Raw genomic sequence first — 23,422 nt, 5'->3', positions numbered from 1 at the left:
TGAAGTTTTACATGTCAAGTCAATAGGCTTGTTTTCAATACGAGAAATGTTATGACTTATGTCCTTATGCACCTAAGACAGTGTCAATCGAGATTAATTGATGTTTCCATTTTTTAATAGGAAAAGCAATTTCTAAACAACGCATCAAGCAAATCATAAAACCATTCCACTGTGCCAAGTGTTCTTACCTACAAAAAGACGGACAGTTCTCTCAAGTACCTTGTACCTCTCCAAGGAGAAAACAAACATAGACTAGGAATTATGGGATGTAAAGATAAACTGTCCTTACACCACATACACAAGCGTTTTCAAATGAGTAATTTAACTAGAAAGTTGCACAGGCCATTAAAAACATACTGAGACTCATCTCATTAATAATCCTTATTATAGCCATCCACAGAAGTGTTCTGTCCACCCCCATGAACCAAGCTATATTCCTGCTCAAGCCACTTTGACTTTTCTGTCCCTCCAGAAATTACTTTGACAGAAATGGCCAAACAGAACGGCAATTAGAGTGCAGAGGAGCTATACAATCTTTGAATCCAGCCACAGCTTGCCCTTTCCCTTCTGCTGAAATGCATAATTAAATACCAGGAGCATATTTTCGTCTGTCAAAAACAACTGGCAGATTACAGCAAGTCAGTTGTCCACCTAATGAAACATCTCTGAAATTAACAGGTTAAAAATAGCACAGGCCCTGTGCAATAATGCAACCCAGAAGAGCAACATTTTGTATCACAAATATTTATCAAATCCTGATGGTGCTTCCCCTTAGGCAAAGCAAAGCCCTATGTTAAAAGTTATAAAGACTGGAAATGAAACATTTTAAGATTATGTAAATCAGGAACCGATGATTAAAACATCACCAAAACCAGAGCAAGACTTACAGAGAAGCTTAAGTTACATCAGCCAATACTACAGTAGAGGGTGATGGAAGATATACATGTGTTAAAAAGAAGCACAAAACAAAACAAGTATGCTTTAATTCTGTATAATTCCACTGCTTCCATGAGAACCCAAATCAAGTGAGGAAGGAATGCATGCAAAGCCTTTCCTATTCTCAGCAGTTATGTTTCAAACGGCAAGTCATCACACCACTGCTGGTTTTCTTCCTTTCATGTATTTTTAATTTCCCGTTTGATAAAAAGGCAATTGCTGTTAATAAGGAATACGGGGGAACAGGCTTTAGGCAGCTGTTCCTTCACCCATAAGCCTTCTTTTATTTTGTTTTGTTTTGTTTAAATGGTTTACAAACAGTCAAACAGATATTTGGGATAAAACTAAAAACTAAAAACTGAAACTTCAAAGACTATCGAAAGCTCAGTGCATAAAAAGTAATGAAAGTTTTGCAGGTTTGTCAGAACCAGAAGAGGTGGGATCACATACCTAAGTCAACACAGTACAGGATGATACGTCTGATATATAGGGTTTTTCTACCTCAGCATTCTTGGAAAAACTATATGGCTTTAATTCAGCTTCTCAGAGTCTGTGGTTCAGCACATGAAGAAAATGCTTACACAGAAGACACAAACCCAGTAACTCTTAACAGCCAATCACTTAACAGAGCATAGCTAGAAATAATTATCTAATAATATATTGCTTCTGTCTTTGCTATAGAAGAGGAACATCATTGTAAATTATGTTAAATGAGATAAACTTTATCCTTGAGATTCCTTATTTTACCCTTCACATGGAAAGGATTATGGGTCGCATCAAGGTCTGCATGAAAGGATAAGGATAAAATTCATGCTACCACATTGGTATTTTCACCTCTTTTTATTCCTGAGGGCTCTGCTAGAGGAGACAGAGATGGGACAGCCAAAAATTAGTTCAGCTCAACTCAGGAGAGCAGGGATTTGTGAGACCTGATGCAAATTAAATACCAGATTTTCCCAAGGATACAGACAACAGCGCATCCAATTCTAGTCAATGGAATTCTCTCCAAAATCCAGTATCTTGAATAGATTAAAATTCACAGGTTAGGTTGAGAAATGCTCTTCTAAATCACACACTCAAAGATATACGTACACTGCCAAACCAACCAGTACCATAAAACAAACAAGACTGAAGATGCCTGTAGGGAACAAGTTAATAGCACAAGTGGATATTTCTTTGATGCTATGGGTAGTGAGGATGACAAACACACACACTGGATGTTGTGCCTGACTCATAAAGAACTGAGTAACTGCAGTTGTGCATTCCCACTTTTCACTATGTTGAAGTATATAAACACAAAATGAAGTGAGTTACAGAGGGACAACATACTGTATGAACAGTTTCAAAGAGCCAAAGTATTTTTTTCCTTGGACCTCAGCACAAATGAATACTTGTTCCAATCCACACAAATATCTCTGCAGCTCCCAATTACCAACTCCCCATTATATTAGTGACACATAAAAGCTGAAACCCAGCAAGCAAGCCCTATGATCACCTTCATTTCAAAGATGCAGATCGCCACCTGCCCACTCTCAGCAACTTCAGCAGATTCGGACTGGAACCTAAGGTCCCATTTCAACCAGGTAATTAAAATAAGCACCTAAATAAAGGCCATCTATACAGATCCTACTAAAATCAAACAAATAATGTATTTATTACGGGTTGTGTTTATGCAGCACATTAAAATCAACAGCAGTCAATTTTTTATGCCTATGATTTTTATGCCTTTTTTTTCCCCTTAAGGACTATAGGAGAAGAACAATGGGAAGAATGAACATTTCTCTTTGGGAAAGCCCCGCTCCTTAGTGTGGAATGAAAAGGGGGATTATATTAAACAACACTACTAACCTGTGGCTGCTGGCAAGTCTTTGGCAGCAGTGACTTCTTTGTTTTGTGCACTTTCTGTTTTCCTTTTACCACTTTGCTTCCACCGATTATTTACTTGATCCACCAAAAACTTAAATTCGCTTCTGTGCTTCTTTCCTGAAATGGACAAGTGAATTACTGATCATTGCCACAGCACTCTTAAGGCACGCCATAAAAAGTGAAAAGGATGTGAACAGACATAAACGCAAAACATTGAATTAAAAACGTTTTTGTTACAGCAAACGAAAAGCCAACTCATCACTGCAATATGTTCCATAGTCTATTAATGATCAAAATCTGTGTCTGTGCTTTTACAAATTTACCCAGTAGTCAAGAACACTTACACAGATGAAAGCTTAATTTTTGCTCAGAAGAACTCTGTTTGCTTGGTAGTCCTGTGAGGAGCCCTCTGCTACAGAGAAAGAGCAAAATCTAACTCACAACTGCTCTGCAAATGGCTTTAAAGTTGTTCTGGGGTTTTTCCCCCATTTCTGCAGTAAAACAATGTCAAAAGCTTTTGTGTCATGCTTATTACACTGTTTTGATTCAGGTCCTCTAAATCACAGTTAACACTGCAAATACCCTGCACTTTTCAACCACTTCGTATGTTTTAAGCAATCCTCTGGTATTCAGCCAAAGCAATGTTGTTTTTTAATTTAGATACTTCAAATTCTTTACTCAGGCTGGGAAAACACCCGGCCTCCTTAGTCAGACAATGTGGATTACCTAACCCCGGGCACCAAGGGAACATGTTGTTTTCCCTACAGAATGCCGCAGCTTCTACGGAAGAAGCATATTAGACTGTTGCTACCCACTGCTAGTACAGCAAGGAAGCCCACCTAGTCTATACACATGGCTTTATACTGATACGTTATGGTGAAGGCAGCGAACGTGAATTTCCTTTCTTTGGAAGGACTTTCAACAAAAACCACTCTGACAGATTTGTCCTTTTGAGACAAATAAAGTACTTTAGCTAAAACCTTTAGCTCAATTTTTTGCCTACCAAAAAAGCGTTCATAATGTTTTCCATGCCAGAGGCAGGAAGGCCCAATGGACATCCAAAATGTCCTTAAGGCAAAGCAACTGTAACAGCATGAGAAGTAAAGCACACATGGCCCTTGTGAGCTCCACACTGCCTCTCACAGCAGTTCCCAGTAAACTAGCTCACAGAGACATCAGAGCTCCCAGTCAGAGCATTTTCCAATCCATCCTTGCAGGAAGCAGGACTCAACGCAGTGGCCAGGACCCACATGCTCCCTCCTCTGCCGTCAGCAAAGAAAGCTTCCTGGCAATTACAACACAGTGATGGACTAAACAAACAGCTCCCAAGACAAGTACACCTCATACTGTACAACCCACTGCACACACACAGCCCGTTTTCATTCTTTGCATACACGTAGCTGAAAGTCTCTGCTCTGTAGAAGCCACATGCATGCTGCCCAAGTTATACTTGCAGGAAAGACTAAGGTAAACTACAGCAGAGAGGATGGGCAGAAAAGTGAATGGGAATGCTCAGGACAAATGAAAGCCAAGAGCTAGTGATGGGCAAACTGGGCCACCCTCCCCCTGTCCTGCGACACTGCAGCCCGTTGTAGTGGGGGTGCACATACCAGCTTCATACCCATCCCACGAGTGCCGAGAGCAAAAACCAGCAAACCAAATCAGCATCCACTCGGCACAGCCAACATTAGAAGGAGTGGACACCCCTCACCAAGCACTGCATGGAGTACGGCACATCTAACCCTGATCTATGTCCTGCTGCATTGATGGGAAGGGGAGGAAAGCCAAAACAAAAATCATATCAAGTTCTGCCCCACAGAAGGAAACACATCTAAAACTGACTCCCTCGCCCTGAGTAGCTGAAAACGCCACATAAGGTCAACAAGTTCTTTAATAAGGACAGTTCTTGTCCCAGATGCTCGTGTTTGAACTGCTGCACATTCATTACCAAATTCCTTCGGCACTTCAGTTCTTCCAGTATCACTTTTTATTGTTGTTTTGTGTTCTGGTGTAAGTACAGAGCTTTTCAAGTAAAAATGAAATGTCCTGGCACAACAAGGCACTACTCAGATGCGCTGTAAATCACTGCTGTGCTGAGATGACATACCATGCACATTTCATAAAACTACAGGTATTTCAATAATAAAACAACCACAGATATAATTACAAATATTTAAAAAGCAAGATATAAGTCAATAAGCCTCTGAATCACATGGGAAAATGAAATATTAATAAGCAGAAAAAGCACCTTTTTTATCAAATGTATTTCTTTTCCTGTAGATTTTTTAACTCTTTAGATAGAGGTGTGACCATGATAAAAGCAGAATGAGGTTGACACCAAACAGGGTGGCACTGAGTTCCCATGGAGCAGAAGGAAGCTACTGCAGGGGCCAGCGAACTTAATTGTACCTTCCAGGCACAGACTCTGGCGATCATTCCAGCAGAGCTTCCTGTGAGCATGTAAACCAGACCCAGGTTCATCAAGCCAAAATATTAATTGGTATTTCAGGAACACTTCACATACCAAAATGGAAAATAAAACCCCCAAAATCAAACAAACAACAAAAACCACCTCAACAGTGTAATCTGCAATTTTCCAAGAGCCTGGAAAACTGTAAAGATTTGGAAAACTGTAAAGAAGGCAAAAATAAGTAAGTTTTACCATCACAGCTTCTGTCATCTCGAATTTCAATAAGGCTGTTAAATACCTTCCAGTGTGTGGTGTGTTCAGATGGAAATTGAGAACAAAATATATATGGTTGGGTTTATATTTTTAATTCAGAACTTACACCAGTGTTAATTCATTCATGAATTCAGCCGTGAACTGGGGACCTAGGGTGCAACTGTAGTAAATTAAAAGGAAAAAACCCTACATTGTTTAATAAACCTTTTTAAAGTCCATCTGTGCTACACTGAAAAAAATGGCATTGGATAAGAGTTCTTTTAATCTCTTCCTGTCCTCTAATCTCAATATCCAGTTCTTTCTTCACGCTTATGGTTTCTTCCCTATTGCTTTTATTAGAAATAATTTGCTGACAGTAGTTAACACTGACCTCTTTGGTCATCACTTTTTATTAATTTTAAAACCATATGTTCCAACTAAAACATTTTTCTATCTTCGCTTTTTCCTCTTTTTTTTCTCTTTGACTTTTAAGTGCTCGATTAAGCTGCCTGAGGCTAATTTATTCACATCAAGATCTTGTTGCTTTTGAAGCCATATCCTTTTAATAATATAAACTGAATAAAATACTGGTTTTGAAAAATTAAGATGGCATTTAATACCTTCTTGTTTCCAAATGTGTATAACAGGTCAAGAAAACAAAAGCAACGACCTGACTGATGGGCTCCTGTTTCCACACCCCACCCTGGGAGTATAATGCAATTGTTTGCAAGGTTCCAACAAGAATGCAACCAGGGATCCAGCTTTAGGAGGAATTTGTGCACATCCATTATGTCAAAACAGTGGAGTTAAGAGGGTCTCTTGTGTAGGATGTCTGACGACAGTGCTGCCCTATAAAAAGCTGTGCAGGCACTGTACCAAGCAGCACATCCCCACGGCCTTCACCCTCCTGCTCCCAAACGTTCCTCATCAGTGGGAAGAAGGATGAGAAGCCTGCTCACAGCTGACTGTGATTTCAGGTACCTTCCTCCAACAGCTTTTGTTCAGACTCACCTTCCACATTTACAGTACGATAAGGAGCAGAGCAGTAACAGATAGGTATGCACTCAGCTGCAGAGCATCCTGCAGGCATCGAGCTTCAGATTTGTGCTTTACAGGGCTATGAAAGCCTTGCATGGAAAAACAACCAACTTGGGATTAATACTTTTAAAATTATTTTACTTTTTGAGTTATTTAATTTTACTGCTAGAAATTTCTGCATGGCAAGAGAACAATTACTAACCAGTTACTTGGAATTAGAGGTGAATGCTTAAGATTAAAAACCACAAACAGCACATGTACACTTAAAAAATATATATATTCTCAGCAACAGCAACAAAAAGCAAGGGAAAAATTTTCTAAAGATTTAGGCCCTTATTTAGCCCTCCCAGAAACACAAATAAAATCAACAAGGCTAAATCTAGCTGCATTATGGAATAATTTATATGCCTGAAGCAACACAAGGAAACACAGGAAATATGAGTGTATTGCAGATTTAAATACCCTTAAGTATAATCAGAACAAGTTGTCCCTTCATTGCTTTGCTCCTCTGTGGCTGAAAGCAAAGAAGTTTAATATCTACTGAATACTGGTTTAACATTACACAGCTAACTACCATGTTTGAGGGTGCAAGCATAGCGCAGGTGAAGTGAAATGAGTGGGAAACAACAGGAAAGAAATTGTGACTAATAAAACACCAGTAGAGAGCTAAGTACAAAGTAATTCTATTTAAACCCCAATATACAAACACACAAAGAAGGGTTGGGAAATCATCTGTAAAAATCAGTTTCCATTAGCCATTTCTGTACTAAATTACTACAACAGGATACAAGTCCTGCAATCTTTAACTCTCACAAGGATGTTTGCTTCTAAACTAACCATAAAGATGGTTAGATGGCTCCACGAAGAGAGAAAACACTATTCTCAAGTTTAAGCACACAGTAAGGAGAAAGTTTAAAATACTGCATTTTCCCTCGGTCAAGTTAAACTGGAATCAGTTCTCTGCTGGAAACTAAAAATGAAAAACAGCAGTAACAAAAACCTACACCACAAATCACAACACACACCCCCAAAACCCACCAAAAAAACCCCAAGCAAAACTGTATCACTGAACTATAGCTCTCCCTGTGATATTTTTCTTATTTTTAATTCTCTCTTCTCCTTTAAATATTCTCTTCTTCCCTTTACATATTTATTCCAGTTATACTTCCCAGAACAAATCTGTTACTCTGTCAGGGGAGAAGCAAATTTAATAGCCAACACAGGCCCTGGTCTCTTGCACAAACATAGAGGACTCAGTGTGAAAAATGAAACAAACAGCGACAACAAAACAAACAAACAAACAAAATCACCCAGTTTGCACTGATTCCCAGTCACTGGCACAGAATGGAGGGGAAGAGGTCAACCAAATGAGCAGAGTGTTCTTCCTAAGAGATTGCTTCAAAATCACAGGGATAGATGGGAGGGGAAAGTAGAAAAGCAGACAGGGAGGAGGCAGAAATATGTGAGTGTTTGTGGAGAGGGATACAAAGGAAGGGAGAGAATGTGAGGGGCACTGTGAAACCCTGTATGATTTGAGAATCACAATATACAAATACAACATGGAAAAAACATTTTTGGCTCAGTTAAAACACACTTTTTAGCAGTATGGATGAGTTAGAGAACTTGGGATGGCCACCCACCACACAGAATACAGGTGCATTTTAAGTAAAGCCAGTGTCCTATCATTAAGAGCGTAGGGGAAGAGGGAATATCCCAAGTAATGCTAAAACCCACTATCTGTGTTATTGTGGTGAGTGCAGAGCCAAGACAACAAGCTAATGCTCCATCTTGCCAGCTCAGCACACTTCATGTCAGCAGAGACACCTCCCTCTGTAGTGGCCCAGCTACACCTGAGCCAGGCTGGTACTCCTGGAGGGCTCACAGCCTCAGCACTGCCTGCAGAGCAAATGCTACAGAGTGCCCAGAACCCCAAAAAAGGGAGAAAAGTGTCAAACCCGGAGGTGAGAAAATTCCCAGGAGTGCATGCCATTGTTCACGGGGACTCAACATTAGGTAATAAGGGATATTTTTGTTTATTTTTGTTTGTTTGGGGCTTTTTTTGGTTGTTGATTCGTTGGGTTTTGTGTTTGGTTTTGTTTTGGTTTTTTTTACTTGTGATTTAATACACACAGATTTATATGCTGCAAGCCCAAATTTTAACAAAGCATAGAACCAACTGATAACCCAGTTTACATTAACCTCCGAGTACAAATGAAAAAGGAGGTGAATTTAAAAGCAAAATGAAGTGAAATTTGCTATTACTTACGATAGTCAGAGTGGATCTCATCTATTTCTTCCTCTGTCTTGTCCTTTGTGAAGGTCAAGCTCTATAGAAATCACACAGGTGTTTATTTACAGAAACAAAAAGATAATGCTGCATACTTTGAAACTAGAGTCTTAAAACTGGATGAAGGACCAGCTGTTTTACCCCCACCAGCTCCTACCATCTCATCTGCAGACAGTAATCTATATTTAAAGTTCACACACATGCTGCCTTGCTTTGCTTTCACAAAGTCAACAGGCCTGAGCCCAGCCATCCCATGTAACACCCAGCATATGTGCACCATAAAATCTTTCCTAATGCTATGCAACAAACATACTCCAAAAGTCACAAAAGTATCATATGTCATGGGAAAAGAACAGTCACTATTGCCGACAAGGAAGCAAGGAATTTACTATCTAAATCCTAGAGAATTCTAGGAAGCAAAATATTCCCCACACTGCCATGGAGGGTCAAAATCCTCCAATATCACCAAGAGGAACATTTCTCAGGAATTTTTTTTGCCACCAAAAAATGTTCCTAATTAAACGGTTTGGGCATAGAAACATCAGCAGTACGCAAAGAACTGCCCAGGACAAATTGAGTGGTATGAGAAAATCATGTTGATTATAATATGATATATGTGAATTACAACATACAATCTGGGAATCAGGAAATTCCCATAATAAAGTGATGGGCAAACACGTTCAGTACCCACTCGGCAATATCTCCTAATCATCCCCTCTCTGAAAACAAAGATAATTAGCTTACACTTTCGCCAGGTTTATTCAATTCCAGCTGAAGCCGGATCTTCTCATTGTTTTCCAGCTCTTTAACAAGTTCTGCAACTGTTTGAAAATATGAGAAAAGAATCAGTAAAACAGGAGCTCTTAGACAAAAAGATGTAACAGCACTGACTGAAACTACCATGAATTTTAGCCATAAAGAGACAAACCAGCATTAGCTCTCCAACTGTGAACTGACTCTGATCCCAAGCAAATCCACTGAGCATGGGCTCAGCAGATGTTCGTTCATACAGAGAAACTGCTTCCACCTGCAGCAGCTGAGCACTGGTGGCAGTGCTGGAGAGTCAGGACTGGGAGGCACAGTCAGGAGCCATGGCCTTAGCTGAGGTGCCTTGCAGCAGCCCTGCCATGCTTCCCAGTGCCTGGCGCTCGGCCACCTCCCAAGCCATTGCTCCATTTCCTTTGCATTAAATTAATGGGAAAAGGTAGTCTTTTCAAATCACATCTGAATCTTACTCTAGTATGTCTTTTACAAAAAACACATTCAATTTTGCAATGTATCTTTCAATGGAAGATAAAACAATGACATCTGCTGTTTATCTTACTTCTACCTCCATGGACTGCCTTCCAAGGCAACACGAAACTGTCTGCAGGCTTATGTCCAAGTTCAAAGATGAATTACAACCTACACTAATTATTAAGTTGGACACATCAAAAGCATATAAATAGACACAACTGTGTCTTAACATTTTAACTAAAACTGCGGCTATGCAGGAGCCGGCATAGCTTATTTTGGCATTTCCTTTTACAAATCTGTTTCTAAACTTAATCATTTTCACCGCACTACTAGGTAGCAGTGGGTATTTATTAAAACAAACACTTTCACTAGACAGCAAAGTAGCCAGAGAACAAAAGCTTATTTAGCTGTGGAGGTATAAAACCTGTTCAAAACTGGTTTAAAAATCCAGGAATTTGGCACCTATGCTTCCTCAGAAGCTCAGCTATTCATATTATATAGTGACCTCAAGTTCACCGCTACCACTGAAAATGCATGTCTGCATCTTAAGTGCAAGTTTAATAATTCACCCTTTACAAGAAGGTGTTGAGCCAGAACTCAGTAGAAAGTTTGCATTATTTAGGTCACTGCATTGTCACACATAGTAAAACATCATTTAGCCATCCTGGATGAACATCATAAGGAAACTTGGTGCTACTTCACCACCAGCATCAAGCGAAGAATTGCCTCCGAACACATTCAAGGACTAACAGAGAGCAGCCAGCTCTGCACAAAGCCAACCCTTGCACACCCTGAGCAGACATGATGCTTCAGTTGTACCAGCATCCATTCCTCATGCTGACTTTGCTGCAGCATACCAGCAGCAGTGCAGCCCCAGCTACATGGCTTTTCCTTTCCCCACTCCTGGAGCTGCCGTGGCTCCTGAGCAGCCCACTCCACCCTACTTCAAAACTGCTCCACTCCTGTTCAGCCATCGGACAACAGAGCACCTCCATGACCTGCTGTACATTGACTCCTGCTGCTGGGGGAACTTGGACAGACTCTTTGAGAGCATTTAACTACATTTCTGAGTTTAACATAAACCCTAGCATGACTGAGATTCTGATGCAAGTGCTGTTCTTGCAGACTTAAACCACAAACTCCCCAAACTTCTCTTACTGCTGAAGTCAAACACAATGTTAACTCTGTGTGCTGGTTATCATCCCAGACACTTTCTGAAGTCCTAGAAAATCATTTTTGAAAGCATGTTTATTTTTGGAAGCACTTCAGCACAAGCTAAGCAGTAACACTTGGCACCTATATCACTGCGGCACTTAACCTCCTTAGTCAAGTTCTTAAAACAGTTAAAGAAGCAAAACAAGAAAAGCAAGTAGTGTTGGTTGCAAACTCGCTTTTCTCATACGCTTGCTCCCACATTCCAGACCAAAAGCTGGCAAGTGAAATCAAGGTTTCAAAAAGCAGGAGCCTACAGTTTGGCTGCTAAATTCATATTTATAATCCTCAGTGACTGACCATTTTCCAAAAAGCACTGCATCTGGTGGTTCTGCCTGTTTAGTAAAGCAGTTAAACACCAAAAACCTACTTTACTTTCTAAATGCCACAGTAGAAGTTGTGGATATTCAGCATTTCCATCCGTCTGATCACATACAAAACCACGTATGCATGAAGTTAACAGATGAGCTTTTAATATTCACTTGAAATAAATACTCCCCTATACTGTCATATTTGTTAAATAACTGATGAATTAAGTGGAGTTTAATGTGTTTAAATCTGGCAGCCTTCTCCAAGGGTGCTGGCCCCAAATTATTCCTGTTGCAGATAATCAAACAACAGATGTGAAGCTGAGCTGTGCACCTGCAGTGGTGTCTGTCTGCTGCTGAGCCCAGCTGTGCAAGAGCAGCTCCTTGGCCCCCAACTCACTGTGCTGTCCTGCTTGTTCATTCAGCTCCTGACGATCCCACTGCCACAAAACTTTATCTGGTCCCAGTAGTTTCTGAGCCCTTCAACACACACAGAAACATTCAGAACTGTCTAGAGCTTCTGGAAGAAGCGGTGAACTTGTGCTGCAGGATTTTAGTCTCCGTAAACAAGAAAATAAAAGAGATCAAACTGAGAGTGAGGAGCATATTTCTCATCTCTCTACTTCTGAAGTAGCCAAGACCAGCTCTTGCCAGCAGGAGGACTGACCTACGCTACAGACCTAGAAGGCAGCAAGCAACATCCTGAAACCAGTGCAGAACATGCAATACCAGCTATATGAGAATCTCCACGACACCAACTGCTGTGCAGCTCCCAGGAGAGAAATACCAGAACATGATCCTGCTAGAAATTCCTTTAAAAGGATTGTTTGCCAAAAGCTTCTAATCAAATAAAAAATAATACAGCTGAATCTGGTGTCTGTCTCTCACCTACACGCGCCAGTGTATTTGTGGTGTCAGTTGTATCGCCTGGAGAACTGAACTGAGATGACAAATGCCAGACCTTTAAAAAAGATGCATGTATTCATCTTGTACAAAACAATATAACAAGAGGAGATGGGACAGTTCTCCCTCTAGCTCATACACGCTATTCCAAACCTAAAATATGGCCACACTGAATACAAAGCTAGGCAGCACAAATACCTTACTCAGATCTCATCCTCCCTGTTCCAGCCCTAGCATTTTTCAAGCATTAAGCCTTAAGGAAGTTTATATTGCACTCACATTAGAGACTAAAATACATTCTCCTTATCCCATATAGCTATTTATATATAGTCCGAGTTTAATTGTATAAAAATACTGCCAAGCACCCAAACTGATATAAACTACAGAAAAACATTTAACACTTTCCTGTTAATTCTTTCTACCCTTGCCTGTTGTCTCCAAAAAGATACCTAATTTTGAAATTAAATCCAACAAAAAATATGAAAGTATAATAAGAATAATATGAACATATAAACAAAAAAATATGAAAGTCTCAGTGTATATGAAGAAGAGAACAACTTCAGAACAAAAGATAAATTACTAATCCACTCCCTAAGAACTTCAGGTACTTCCAATTTTTTTACTAAAAGCCTCAAAGTCTAATTTGGAGGCACTCATGAAAGTCAATAAAAACACAGAAAATTATTCAGGACAGGGTTAATAAACCAGGAAGTATCAAAAGAACTTCAGTACAAATGTACATCCTTGCTGGATACTTCCAGAGTACAGCCACACATTTCTGGTTTTCATTACATTTCCTTTTATTGCATAAACCAAGATTAATACAAGATAAATTCTTCCAGCTCCAGTTTTCCCCAGATACAGAAACCAGCCTTATTCCTACCCTGAGAACAGAAGAAGCAATGCATACAAATAGCTTGCAGTGGTAACAACTTTGCTAGGCTTTCTAACTTACCTGATTTGGGATTTAGAGAATCACACTGAGCATTGTACATGTGCACAAATTCTTGGTGTCTTTTAATCAGCTGTTGTCGGGTCCCACGGGTAGACAGACCATGTTCCTTTAGCTTCTTCTTTAAATCACGATCAGAGAGCAAGTTGTAAACAACTTTAGACATAGGCTTCCTTTTGTGAGCAGAACTGCAAAAGGAAAAGGAAACAAACTATGCAAATAAAAATACTGAGTTACATGTTTACAGGGTATTTCATCTACTCCAGGCAAGAAATACCTGAAAGAATCACTTCAGTCATGACAGACACAGCACATCACAGATGCAATGACAACAGCTCTAGAAACCAGAACACCTTTTCCATCTACCACAAAGAACATTTCAAACGTGCAGAAAGCAATAGGTCTCATCTGATTTTCTGTAGGAAATGATGCAAAACTACTCAGGTAACTAGCCCTGAGGCTCAGTTTTTAATATCTACAGCAAAGGCTTCAGAATCACATCAGCAAACACAGCATTGTCCACCTTCATTAGGATCAAGCCTTATATTTTCTCTGAGTTCAAAAGGAGGTGTACTGAATCCAGATCGCTAAAACACAGGTTTTCCACCCAAATACTGGCCATGTCTTAGCTGAATCAGCTGGTGAAGTTTTAAAGCATTAATAACTGCAAGCCAATACTTGAATTGAATAGGAGATTTTTCAGCTTTCTGGGAAAATTACTTCGAGAAGGATAGTTATGTACCTGAACGCAAATCTATAGTTCCCATCTAACAGAAGGGTAATCTGGTAATGCAGAAAGTGACATTAAAAAGAACTAATAGTGCTCTCAGATGAGTAACATCTAAAACCAAAATTTACTCCTTCATACTGCCTTATGTCAGAACTCAACGTTCTTGGCACAGCTAGGGAAAACATCTCAATTACAGGAAACTGCCACAGAAAATTCAAGTCCTACTACAACTTTTGTCATTAATATTAGCAGAACAGTTTCCTTCTGCACAAATTAGCTCAGTCTTCCCTATGCCTCCTGGAGGAATACACTTAAACTAGGTACAAAGGTGCCCAAATCCATCTACTGCCTCACTCATCTTCAACTTACATGATTTGTTATAGAACAGCATTTAGACATGTACGTATTACAATCCACCAGCAGAATGACCCAGAAGAGTGACAACAGCTTTAATAGCAGAGAGCTTCATGAGAACAGTTCACAACAGTTTTGAAGCTTAATGTTGATGGGTTTTTTCCCCAGTTCTTAAGAAACACAGTGTGTCCTTTGTGAACATGCACTTACCTGTTGTAATTACTCCCGTGCAGGTTTTGGGGACTAAATTATCAATTTCACTGAAATGCTGCTCAACTGTTAAAATAGCATGCCATGTGCTCCTAATTTGAGAATAAACAGAGCTAAAATTCCTCAGAGAAGAGCTAGAGATGTTCAGGTTTCGGTAACAGCACAACACAGCCATAAAACAAATACATTGCCAAAAGCCAGCATTTAACACACAACAGCAGGTCCCTAAGGAGAAGCATCTTGCATAACACATTCTTAATATCCAAGCAGAGTAGATAAAATAAGCAAAATTTAAATTTCTGTTAGGGACATGGCCTTGATACCAAAGAAAGATCTGGCTTTTATTTCCATTCATTAAGAATACAGAAAAAACACCACTAAAATCATCCCAATGAAAATTAGGATGTAACATCAGATTTCAGTATTAATTTACCATTTATTCACCTTTAAAGACCTTAGGCCTGTAGACTGCATTCTAAGCACTGGGCAAAACAAGAGCTTTAACATAAAACTACTTTCTAAGTCAAGGAAGGTTCAGAGGAACTGGAAATACAAGTGTGCATTAAAAGTCCCTCACAGTCCTTAAGTCTGATCAGTTAGAAATATTAACAGCCTAAATTTATGCTCACAAGTAAAGCAAACTGAAATCTACACTTCTGATGTGACTGTGGCAGCCATGAGAAAGTCTAGGGCGAAGGCATAAAGCTAAAGGCATGCATTAATCTTGTGGACACAGAGATCTTAAAGAAACAACCTTGACTGGGGCAGCTTGAAAAGAACCACAGTAAGCAGAGTAAGGTGCCATTTTTATTTTAACTTGACAGCTAGTGAAGCAATTGTCTTCTGGAATATCTGAATTGAGGGAAGCAATCCATTCACCAAGTGAAAAATTGGAATAACTCATTGAATGGAATTTCAATGTCAGTGACAGAAACCTGACAAGAATAACGGACAGGCTAAGTTTTCTCCATGTTGAATACTTTAAAACACTGTCCAGTGTTTTCCTGCCACTAAAAGTCAAAAAGTAATTCTGCTGGCAATCCACATACTTTCTTGAGAGGGAAAAAATCACCATGATCGTATTTATACAATGATTTCAGAATGATCTATACAGCAGGTAATGAAGAAACACAATACTATAATCCATCAACTAGTATTCCTTATTTCAAGCAGCACAGGAAAATGTCTGCATGCGTATAAAAGTTCTTAAAGTTGCTTCTTACCTTCTGAGGCAGTCCTTCTTCTCTTCTCTTGTCAAGCAGGTATCCAGATGTTTGTTTATGTATTCCTCTGGAATAGCAACCTCACAAACAGGACAATCCACTGAAAGCAAGGGGGAAGGAATTTACTGTTGTGTATATTACAGCAAAGAGCAAATGTTTTCATCTGAAAAAGCTTATTGTTGATAGAAGAAAATGAAAATTCCAGATTTCTTTTTCTTAAAGATAAGGCATGTCTATTCAGAATCTTCATTTTTAGCTCTCATTTTTATTCCAGAACATTTACTTCCCTCTCCGTGTAATTATCAGAATGACTCTCATCTTCCCTGCAGTCAGATAGAATGAAATCACTAATAAAAATCTAGAATAACATACATACGACATGGAAACCTAGAGGCTTATATAGACATCAGCATATTTCCATGCTAATGGTTTTCATTTTTGCGGTATTTCATTCCTAAATAAAGGAAGCTGCTTCATTTTGATAAAAGACTATAGCACAAACTTTATTCACATTAACATAATGTTCCCAATCTATGGTTCTCAAGAGGACTGTCAAGACACAAGTTAACTCAGCCTCACAGGAATCCTACTATCCAACCATGCCTCATACTCATTTCTTAGAATAGATAACTAGATTCTGTGACAGGCTCAGAAGCTCAAGTGCCCTATGGCATAGTCCCACTCAACTCTTGAATTCCTCTTGCATCTTATTTTCAAGAAGCAGCTATAAACATTACCTGTAAAACCAGTCAAAAAACACAGACTTAAAATATTCGCTTTTAGTAATCACGTCAAAACCGAAAGGCTGACTTTAAATGAACAGCATGAGAAAGAGATTCTTTAACTGCCAGCCTCTGTATCAGTATGAAGGAAGTCAGTTTTGATTTAAAAGACAAAGCAAAACACAAGCTATGAAAAACACTGAAATCTGGTGGGAACTGAGGAGTTATCTGGTAACACTGCTTCACAATTCCTGGCTCCCGTGACATCATATTCTAGCCAAGGGTCAAAAAAAAAACAGGAAGAAAGAAGTGGGGACAGTAACATAACACAATAGTTCTGAGCCATCTATTATCATATTTCATGTAATATTTGAATCCTTAACACAGGGAAAAAAGAAACTTACTAAAACCACTTCAGCACTGCCTCAATTGCAAGTCTTTCATTGACATTGTCTGACCAACTACTTTGCATTTGTGGAAATAATTTCAATGTAATGCATGCCTGAAGATTTAATAAGGCCATAAAATGGTAAGCAAGTGAAAATTTCAATTGCTCAAGAATAAATGAGCAGTAAAATTTCATAGGAGTTTTAAATTACTAACGCAAGTCTGATGCATACAACTTGGAAACATAACTTCTGAGTAATTCGATGCCATTTTCACATGGCTACTTCTCTGGCTGTAATACATCTTTAAGCAGTATTTACCCAGCTAATGAATAAATATGAACTTCAGAGTTACAGCTGAATAAATTGTTAAACAAAAGAATAGATAAATATGAGCTAGCAAGTATCAGTGTTGTACTCTTACACGGCCTTTTATTTTAGTGTAGGCTTTTAATTGTGTCAATGGGGCGGCTGCCATCGTGTCAAAACTAAGAGGATTCTGTCATTTCATTGGAGTTTATTAGTACAAATAGGCATTTTCATGCTTCAAAATAAATTCATTTTAACACTGCAGAATTATAGAAGAATAAAGCAGAATACTTTCTTCTGGAAAGTGCTTGAATAGGAATATTAACAAAACTGAAGCCATGATCATTTTGATTTGATTGAGTGCACCTCTCAAATAACAAACAAACTATAAAATACCTTGCTTCTGGTTACTTAAGAATACAAGAGCAAAATAAATGTCTGTCTGGTCATTAAGGGGAAGGAGAAAAGAAAATTACTTCAGTTTTACTAAGTCTGTTGTGCAACTATTGTTTTTTTAGAGTTGTTACTCAAAGCAAAGGAATCTGTAAGCACTCAACTCCCATTTAATTACTTGGCATCAGCCCAAACTTCCTCGTCAAGATATGCTTGTAGCAGAGCTATGCCACATAAGCAGTAATCTAAATGAAGCATAGTTCGGTTATATGGGAAGCACCTGAACATGCCAATGCAAGGGAGAACAATGCAGAGAAAGGAGATTAATGCCAAGTACTGAAGGTCCTCTAAAGCATGCAGCCAACCACAGTCATGGACTTGGGGGCGAGAACTGGGCAAAACCAAAAATTAAGCATCTCACCTTTCCTGACTACTTTTACCACAGATGTAGAAGGCTTTTCCTGACTGTTGGTGCACTCAGGGCTCTCCTGTGATCCCAATTCATTGTCTTTACCATCAACCTCTGCAGAACTGCTGTAAAGGTCACAGTGTTCCTCAGTTCTCAAACTCTTCTCATCTGTTTGTGCCAGGCCGTCTGCTTTTGTTGAGGTGCAAACTTCTTCCTTTGTCAAGAAACTGCCAATCACTGGCACGTCTTCTTTTACAACTGGCCAAGATACAGAACTCTTTATGTGGCTTTTTCCAGCTGAATGCCTGTTACAGGCCAATGGAGATGAAATCAGTGGAGTATCCAAGAACAACTGGAACAGCTGTTGTCTAGAAGCATCCAGAAGACAATATGCAGTTAGCCACATTGGACAGTATTAGCTTTTTCTTTGAGAAGAAACCAGAACAAAAACAGATGGAGCTTTTCCTCCATTCCTTCCGCCCTCTCTCCCTTGCACGCACACAGCACTGGGGAATTGCTAGCCCACACAAACCAGAAGCATGCCAGCTGAGCCTCACCACGCTCTACAGAGCCTAAAAATCAGCTTCCTGATTTTCAAACAAAATATATTGCACTTTGCAACTATAACAAAATGCCTCTCAAAACACTACACGGAACATAGCATTCACCATTTCTTTGGGCAACCTGTTCCAGTGCCTCACCACCCTCACAGTAAAGAACTTCTTCCTTACATTTTTTATTCCTACCCCTGCTCCAGGTTTCTTTGCAGAATCCTGTTTATTTTACCATATATTTTATACAACTCAATCAAAGACAGATTAAGTGAGAACAGTATCCTTGGCAGGCATGCATGAAGGACAATGCAGATGGTGTTCACTTCTCCCAGGAGACCAGCCCTGTGCACTAGTAACTACAACTGCACAAGATGTTTGGGGTCCCTCAGACATGAATGCATAGCCCCTAAAGACCACAAACAAGTCTGTAACACTGAAGTGTCCTCCTCCTTCCCATCTGTAACACATTGACTTTTCCAAGCACTAGGATTTTTAATACTGCCATTGCTCAGCAAGTGCATGCTCTTTATTTAAATGCCACAGCTTTACAGCTTTGACTGAGACACAATCCACCTCACGAGGGGTGACAAAGCCCCTGAAAGAACATCTGTAGGTCCTCAACTTGAACAGAGGACTGCGGGTGATGTACCTACAGAACAGGCACTGCCATAAAATTATCTCTTACAGCACTTTCATGACAACACAAGGCCCGTAAGAAGTCTGAAATGCATCTATGCGCTCAGATTTCACAGTTGAACACATTTCAGTATTGGGTAAGTACTCAGAAAACTTCTCAGTCTTAAGGTAAAGATTTTTTGTATCTAAGAAGAACTAATTAACTGTCTATACATATATCTTTAAGTTCACATAAGTCATTGGGTAACCCCACAATACTGCCAGTTTAAGAGGGTGAACCACCACGACAACTGAACGCCTGCAATAGTTATAGTAAAGCCAGATCCAGAAGGCTGATTTGGAGTTTGTTTCCTGGCTTACTGGATGCAGTGACCACATCTGTCAGTGGCAATTCACATCTGTCCCAGGACTCCCTGACTTTCTGCAGTGCAAACAAGTGCAATTAAGTGTGGCAGCAAAACTATGTTTTTTCTGTCTGCTTATGCCTAGATATGGACTGGAAGGTTTTAAGGAGGTTAATCCCCCAGCTGACATGGACAGAGTGGTCTAGCTACTGTTGACATAGGATCAGCTCCATGGGGACCTCAGGAGCTAGTTAATGGGAACATAAAGAGAGTGCCTTCACACAGCCCTGTCCCACTCCCACCTCACATTTGCTGTTTATAAGGGGTGTATTTCATCCAGAAGTACCAGGAATGTCTGACAGCATATCATTGCTCAACACAGCTTCAGCAGCAATAACTGGCAGACAAAATATCTTGTTTTACTGCAGATAAATGCACGGTTTTCTTCTACTTAAGGGTAACAAACTATAGCCTCCAAAGACTTGTCACATCACAGATGGTTATATTCTACAATCAAGTTCAAAATCAAACAAACTTTGGTGTCTTTTATTCCTAACGCACTCAGGCAAAGTTTAATCCTCAAAAGGAAGCAGCTGGGTAGTCTACCAAAGATAGACTTCTTAAACATTATTCCCCTCTTTATACAAGGAGTTCATCCTATGGTTATATACAAAGTATCTGTTTCTTCTGACTGCCCCAGGTTTTCATAGGGGCAGCCTATCATTAAAGTAGCTAACCAAAGTCAACACATAGCCTTATCATATTATTCTTTATGGCTGTTAAGCAACCATTTTTTGCACAAAAGCCCAGCATCCTATGCTAATGCTACAGCAAGCTAAATTCTGCATGGCTCTGATAACATAGAACAGATCCATAAATGCAATCATTGGCATCATATCAGTTTAGTTTTCCCATTAAAAAAAAGAACAATACAGCCCCAAAAGACAAAAATAACTGAACAACTAGCCCATTGCCTGTACTCACTGTCTTAATCTAAAGAATACAACTGATCATCTTCATCTTTTCAGTGTATTTCCATTGTTTTTGAGAGCTCCTCCTCTTGTCAAAGTAACATGCTCTATTTGTAACTACCAATAAAGTCAGTTTATTCTTCCACAACATGCATTCACTAGCCAAAATGTATTTCCCAGTGTGTTCCCACTAGCTGAAAACATTCCTAAAACTCAAACTTCACATCAGTTTATGTTTTCACCAGACTTCAAACTGATTCATGTGTCTTCTTCTCGACATTTCTTTCTCAGGAAGTACACACAACAGTACAGCTTATAGTCCCTTGAATTCTCCAAAGCAGAGACTTTAGTAGTCTGAGATGTCCCTCAGGAAGGCTACCAGCCCAGTACACATGCTTGGAGGTGAGCCTGGACCCAAGCGGACTGCAAACCCAAGCAGTGGGCAGCTGAGCAACTCCAAGGGCTGGAGGGAGGCCAGCAGCTCAGTGGTCAGCAGAAGCAGGCAGCAGACACACAGCAAAAGGCTCAGAGTGCAAAGCTCGGCATTTTTACAGTGTGTCCTATACAAAAGGATAGACTGATCTCAGAAGAGGTGCTCCAGAGCTGCCAGGATGGACTACCCAAAGGAGGATCATCTCACTTCGAATGTACGTTGTTAACATTTGCATGAAGGCAGCCAGAACAGAGAAATCTTCTGAACAGATATTTCAGATTCTGTAGTAACAGTTGTCTCAATAAAATATGATCTGGTATAAAACAGAGAAACTGGACACACAACATAAAACCCCAAATTTATCCTAACAATAATTTGATAATCAAAGTTGCTTTAATTATATCACTGGTCTGCAAATAATCATACAGAGTTTTTCTTCGTATTGAAGAACAAAGACTTAGGAATACACTTTCTGAAAGGATCTGATCTTGGCACAGAATCAATGGAAAGAACACTAGGACGAGAATATGAAAACTTGTTTGCCAAAACACACATGAAATCTCTGCATGCCTTTTTTCTTTTTTGGTGGGAAAATGCATAAAATGCTAGTACTAAATTCAAAAAAGAAGAAAGTTCCAGACTGGCTTTTCCCAGAGCATGGTATTTTGGACCCACTTAAGAGCTTCACTGGCTGTGCAATGACATCTAGTGGTCCCCCCCGACTGGCACCCCACACCCAAGCACCCCATGGCCCAGGGATGGAAGAGCCAGAGGACTACAGGCACCCCTCACGCAGCCAAACGCTCTCTGACAATACCTTTATCAACTGCCACTCCACTCCACTGCCATCAGAGTGAGTTACTCAAACTGCTCATTATTCACAGGGATTCTGACAGCTGTCATTGGAGCAGCAATTAGGACAAGTGTGACTAGACTGGAAGACTCATCCCTCATTCAGAGACAGACAGCAGTCAAGAAAAAGCATGCACTTGATGGAGAATCCCAACTTCTACCTTCAGCAGACTGTCCAGCTCACCTGGAAATTGATTCTACCAGTTAACCACAGGACAACACAATTTTCAAAGCTCTGTGTTTTGCTTGCAGTTTTCAACACTACCTGTTATACTCAGGAATTTAACAGGCTACTATCAGTTCTGAAAGGTTTTATCAGATACAGTTTTACCTTCCTGGCACAAAAGCAGTAAATGCGTCACAGGTGACAAACCTCCACTTAAGGGCAGGAGCAGCACCCTTTAAAGGCTGAAAGATGCATCAACCACATGTTATTAAGTCCTAACACAGTGTTACAACCACTACCCAAATCCCCCTCTGAGACCCACAATCTTTAACCACCAGTCTGGGTTAGGACAGGGAGTTACACTTTTAGTTCAACTAAAAATGTATGGTTATTTTTCTATGCTGTATACAGCATATTCTGTGCCAGGCATGCTTCAGTAACAGTACAGGCATCTTGAGAAACTTCTTCATATCTGCAAGACCCATTAGAAAATGTCAGTGTCCTCCTACATCGCAATTCAGGTTCCCATTTTACAGTCTGTTTACTTCTTTGCCAATGCAGCTACGAAACAGAGAAAGTAGGCGAAAATCTAATGCTTCCACATAAATGAATACCAGGGAAGAGATGGAGTTGTGAATCTTCCCAGGAACAGCTCACACAGGACAGTCCTAGCTGTACTGAAAGATAATGTCTTTCCTTAAAACTCCTCCTGCACTCTTGGAAGTTTAAATAGTATCTAGAAATGACAGTACCTGCTCTCGAGTGTTCAGAGTAGATGTGTTTAGAGTAGATACGTTTATTCCTCTGAGTCATACTCAGTCAAGTAATCCTGATTAGGAAACCAAGATAGAATCATAGAATAGTCAGGGTTGGAAAGGACCTCAAGATCATCTTGTTCCAACCCCCCTGCCATGGGCAGGGACACCATAACAAACATGAAGGTAATAAAAAATTATTTTTCTTCCCTATGTATGAAAAAAAAGCCCAAATCATTTTCAGCAAGGACTGCTTTTCTACTTATGCAAGTGTAACTCTCAATTGCTCTTGCTAAATTTTCTAACTAGGTGATGCAGAAACTGACAGTTTTTAACAAAATGATCTCTTCCTTAGAGGACAATGAAATTCATTTCAAAACAACCCCAAAACTTTACATTTATTATTTTTGAAGACACTGGCCTCATTGAAAGTGAAAATATTGTTCATAAAGGAAAGATGGCACAAATAGTACTCCCTTGTCTTGTTCTCCTGACCTGGTCAGAGTGATGAACGATGCCTGCAAAGCACAGCACAAGCAGCAGAGAGAACGCTGAACAAAGGCTGCTCTCACCCT

At 39.7% G+C, this 23,422-nt stretch overlaps 1 protein-coding gene across 1 annotated transcript in view; it reads right to left on the bottom strand.

Annotated features, from left to right (window-relative positions):
- Window positions 1-23,422, bottom strand: part of RAD18 (RAD18 E3 ubiquitin protein ligase) — a 57,324-nt gene that overhangs the window by 25,856 nt on the left and 8,046 nt on the right. The window contains exons 5-10 of the mRNA XM_065687448.1: window positions 18,149-18,504; window positions 15,918-16,017; window positions 13,404-13,588; window positions 9,534-9,610; window positions 8,769-8,829; window positions 2,785-2,919 (exon numbers count right to left, since the gene is read on the bottom strand). Of these exons, the coding sequence (XP_065543520.1) occupies window positions 2,785-2,919; window positions 8,769-8,829; window positions 9,534-9,610; window positions 13,404-13,588; window positions 15,918-16,017; window positions 18,149-18,504 (914 nt within the window). The remainder of the gene's footprint in view (window positions 1-2,784; window positions 2,920-8,768; window positions 8,830-9,533; window positions 9,611-13,403; window positions 13,589-15,917; window positions 16,018-18,148; window positions 18,505-23,422) is intronic.

This window comes from Lathamus discolor, chromosome 7, assembly GCF_037157495.1.
Source record: "Lathamus discolor isolate bLatDis1 chromosome 7, bLatDis1.hap1, whole genome shotgun sequence".
Lineage (NCBI taxonomy): Eukaryota > Metazoa > Chordata > Aves > Psittaciformes > Psittacidae > Lathamus > Lathamus discolor.
This window is presented reverse-complemented; position numbering and strand designations above follow the sequence as displayed.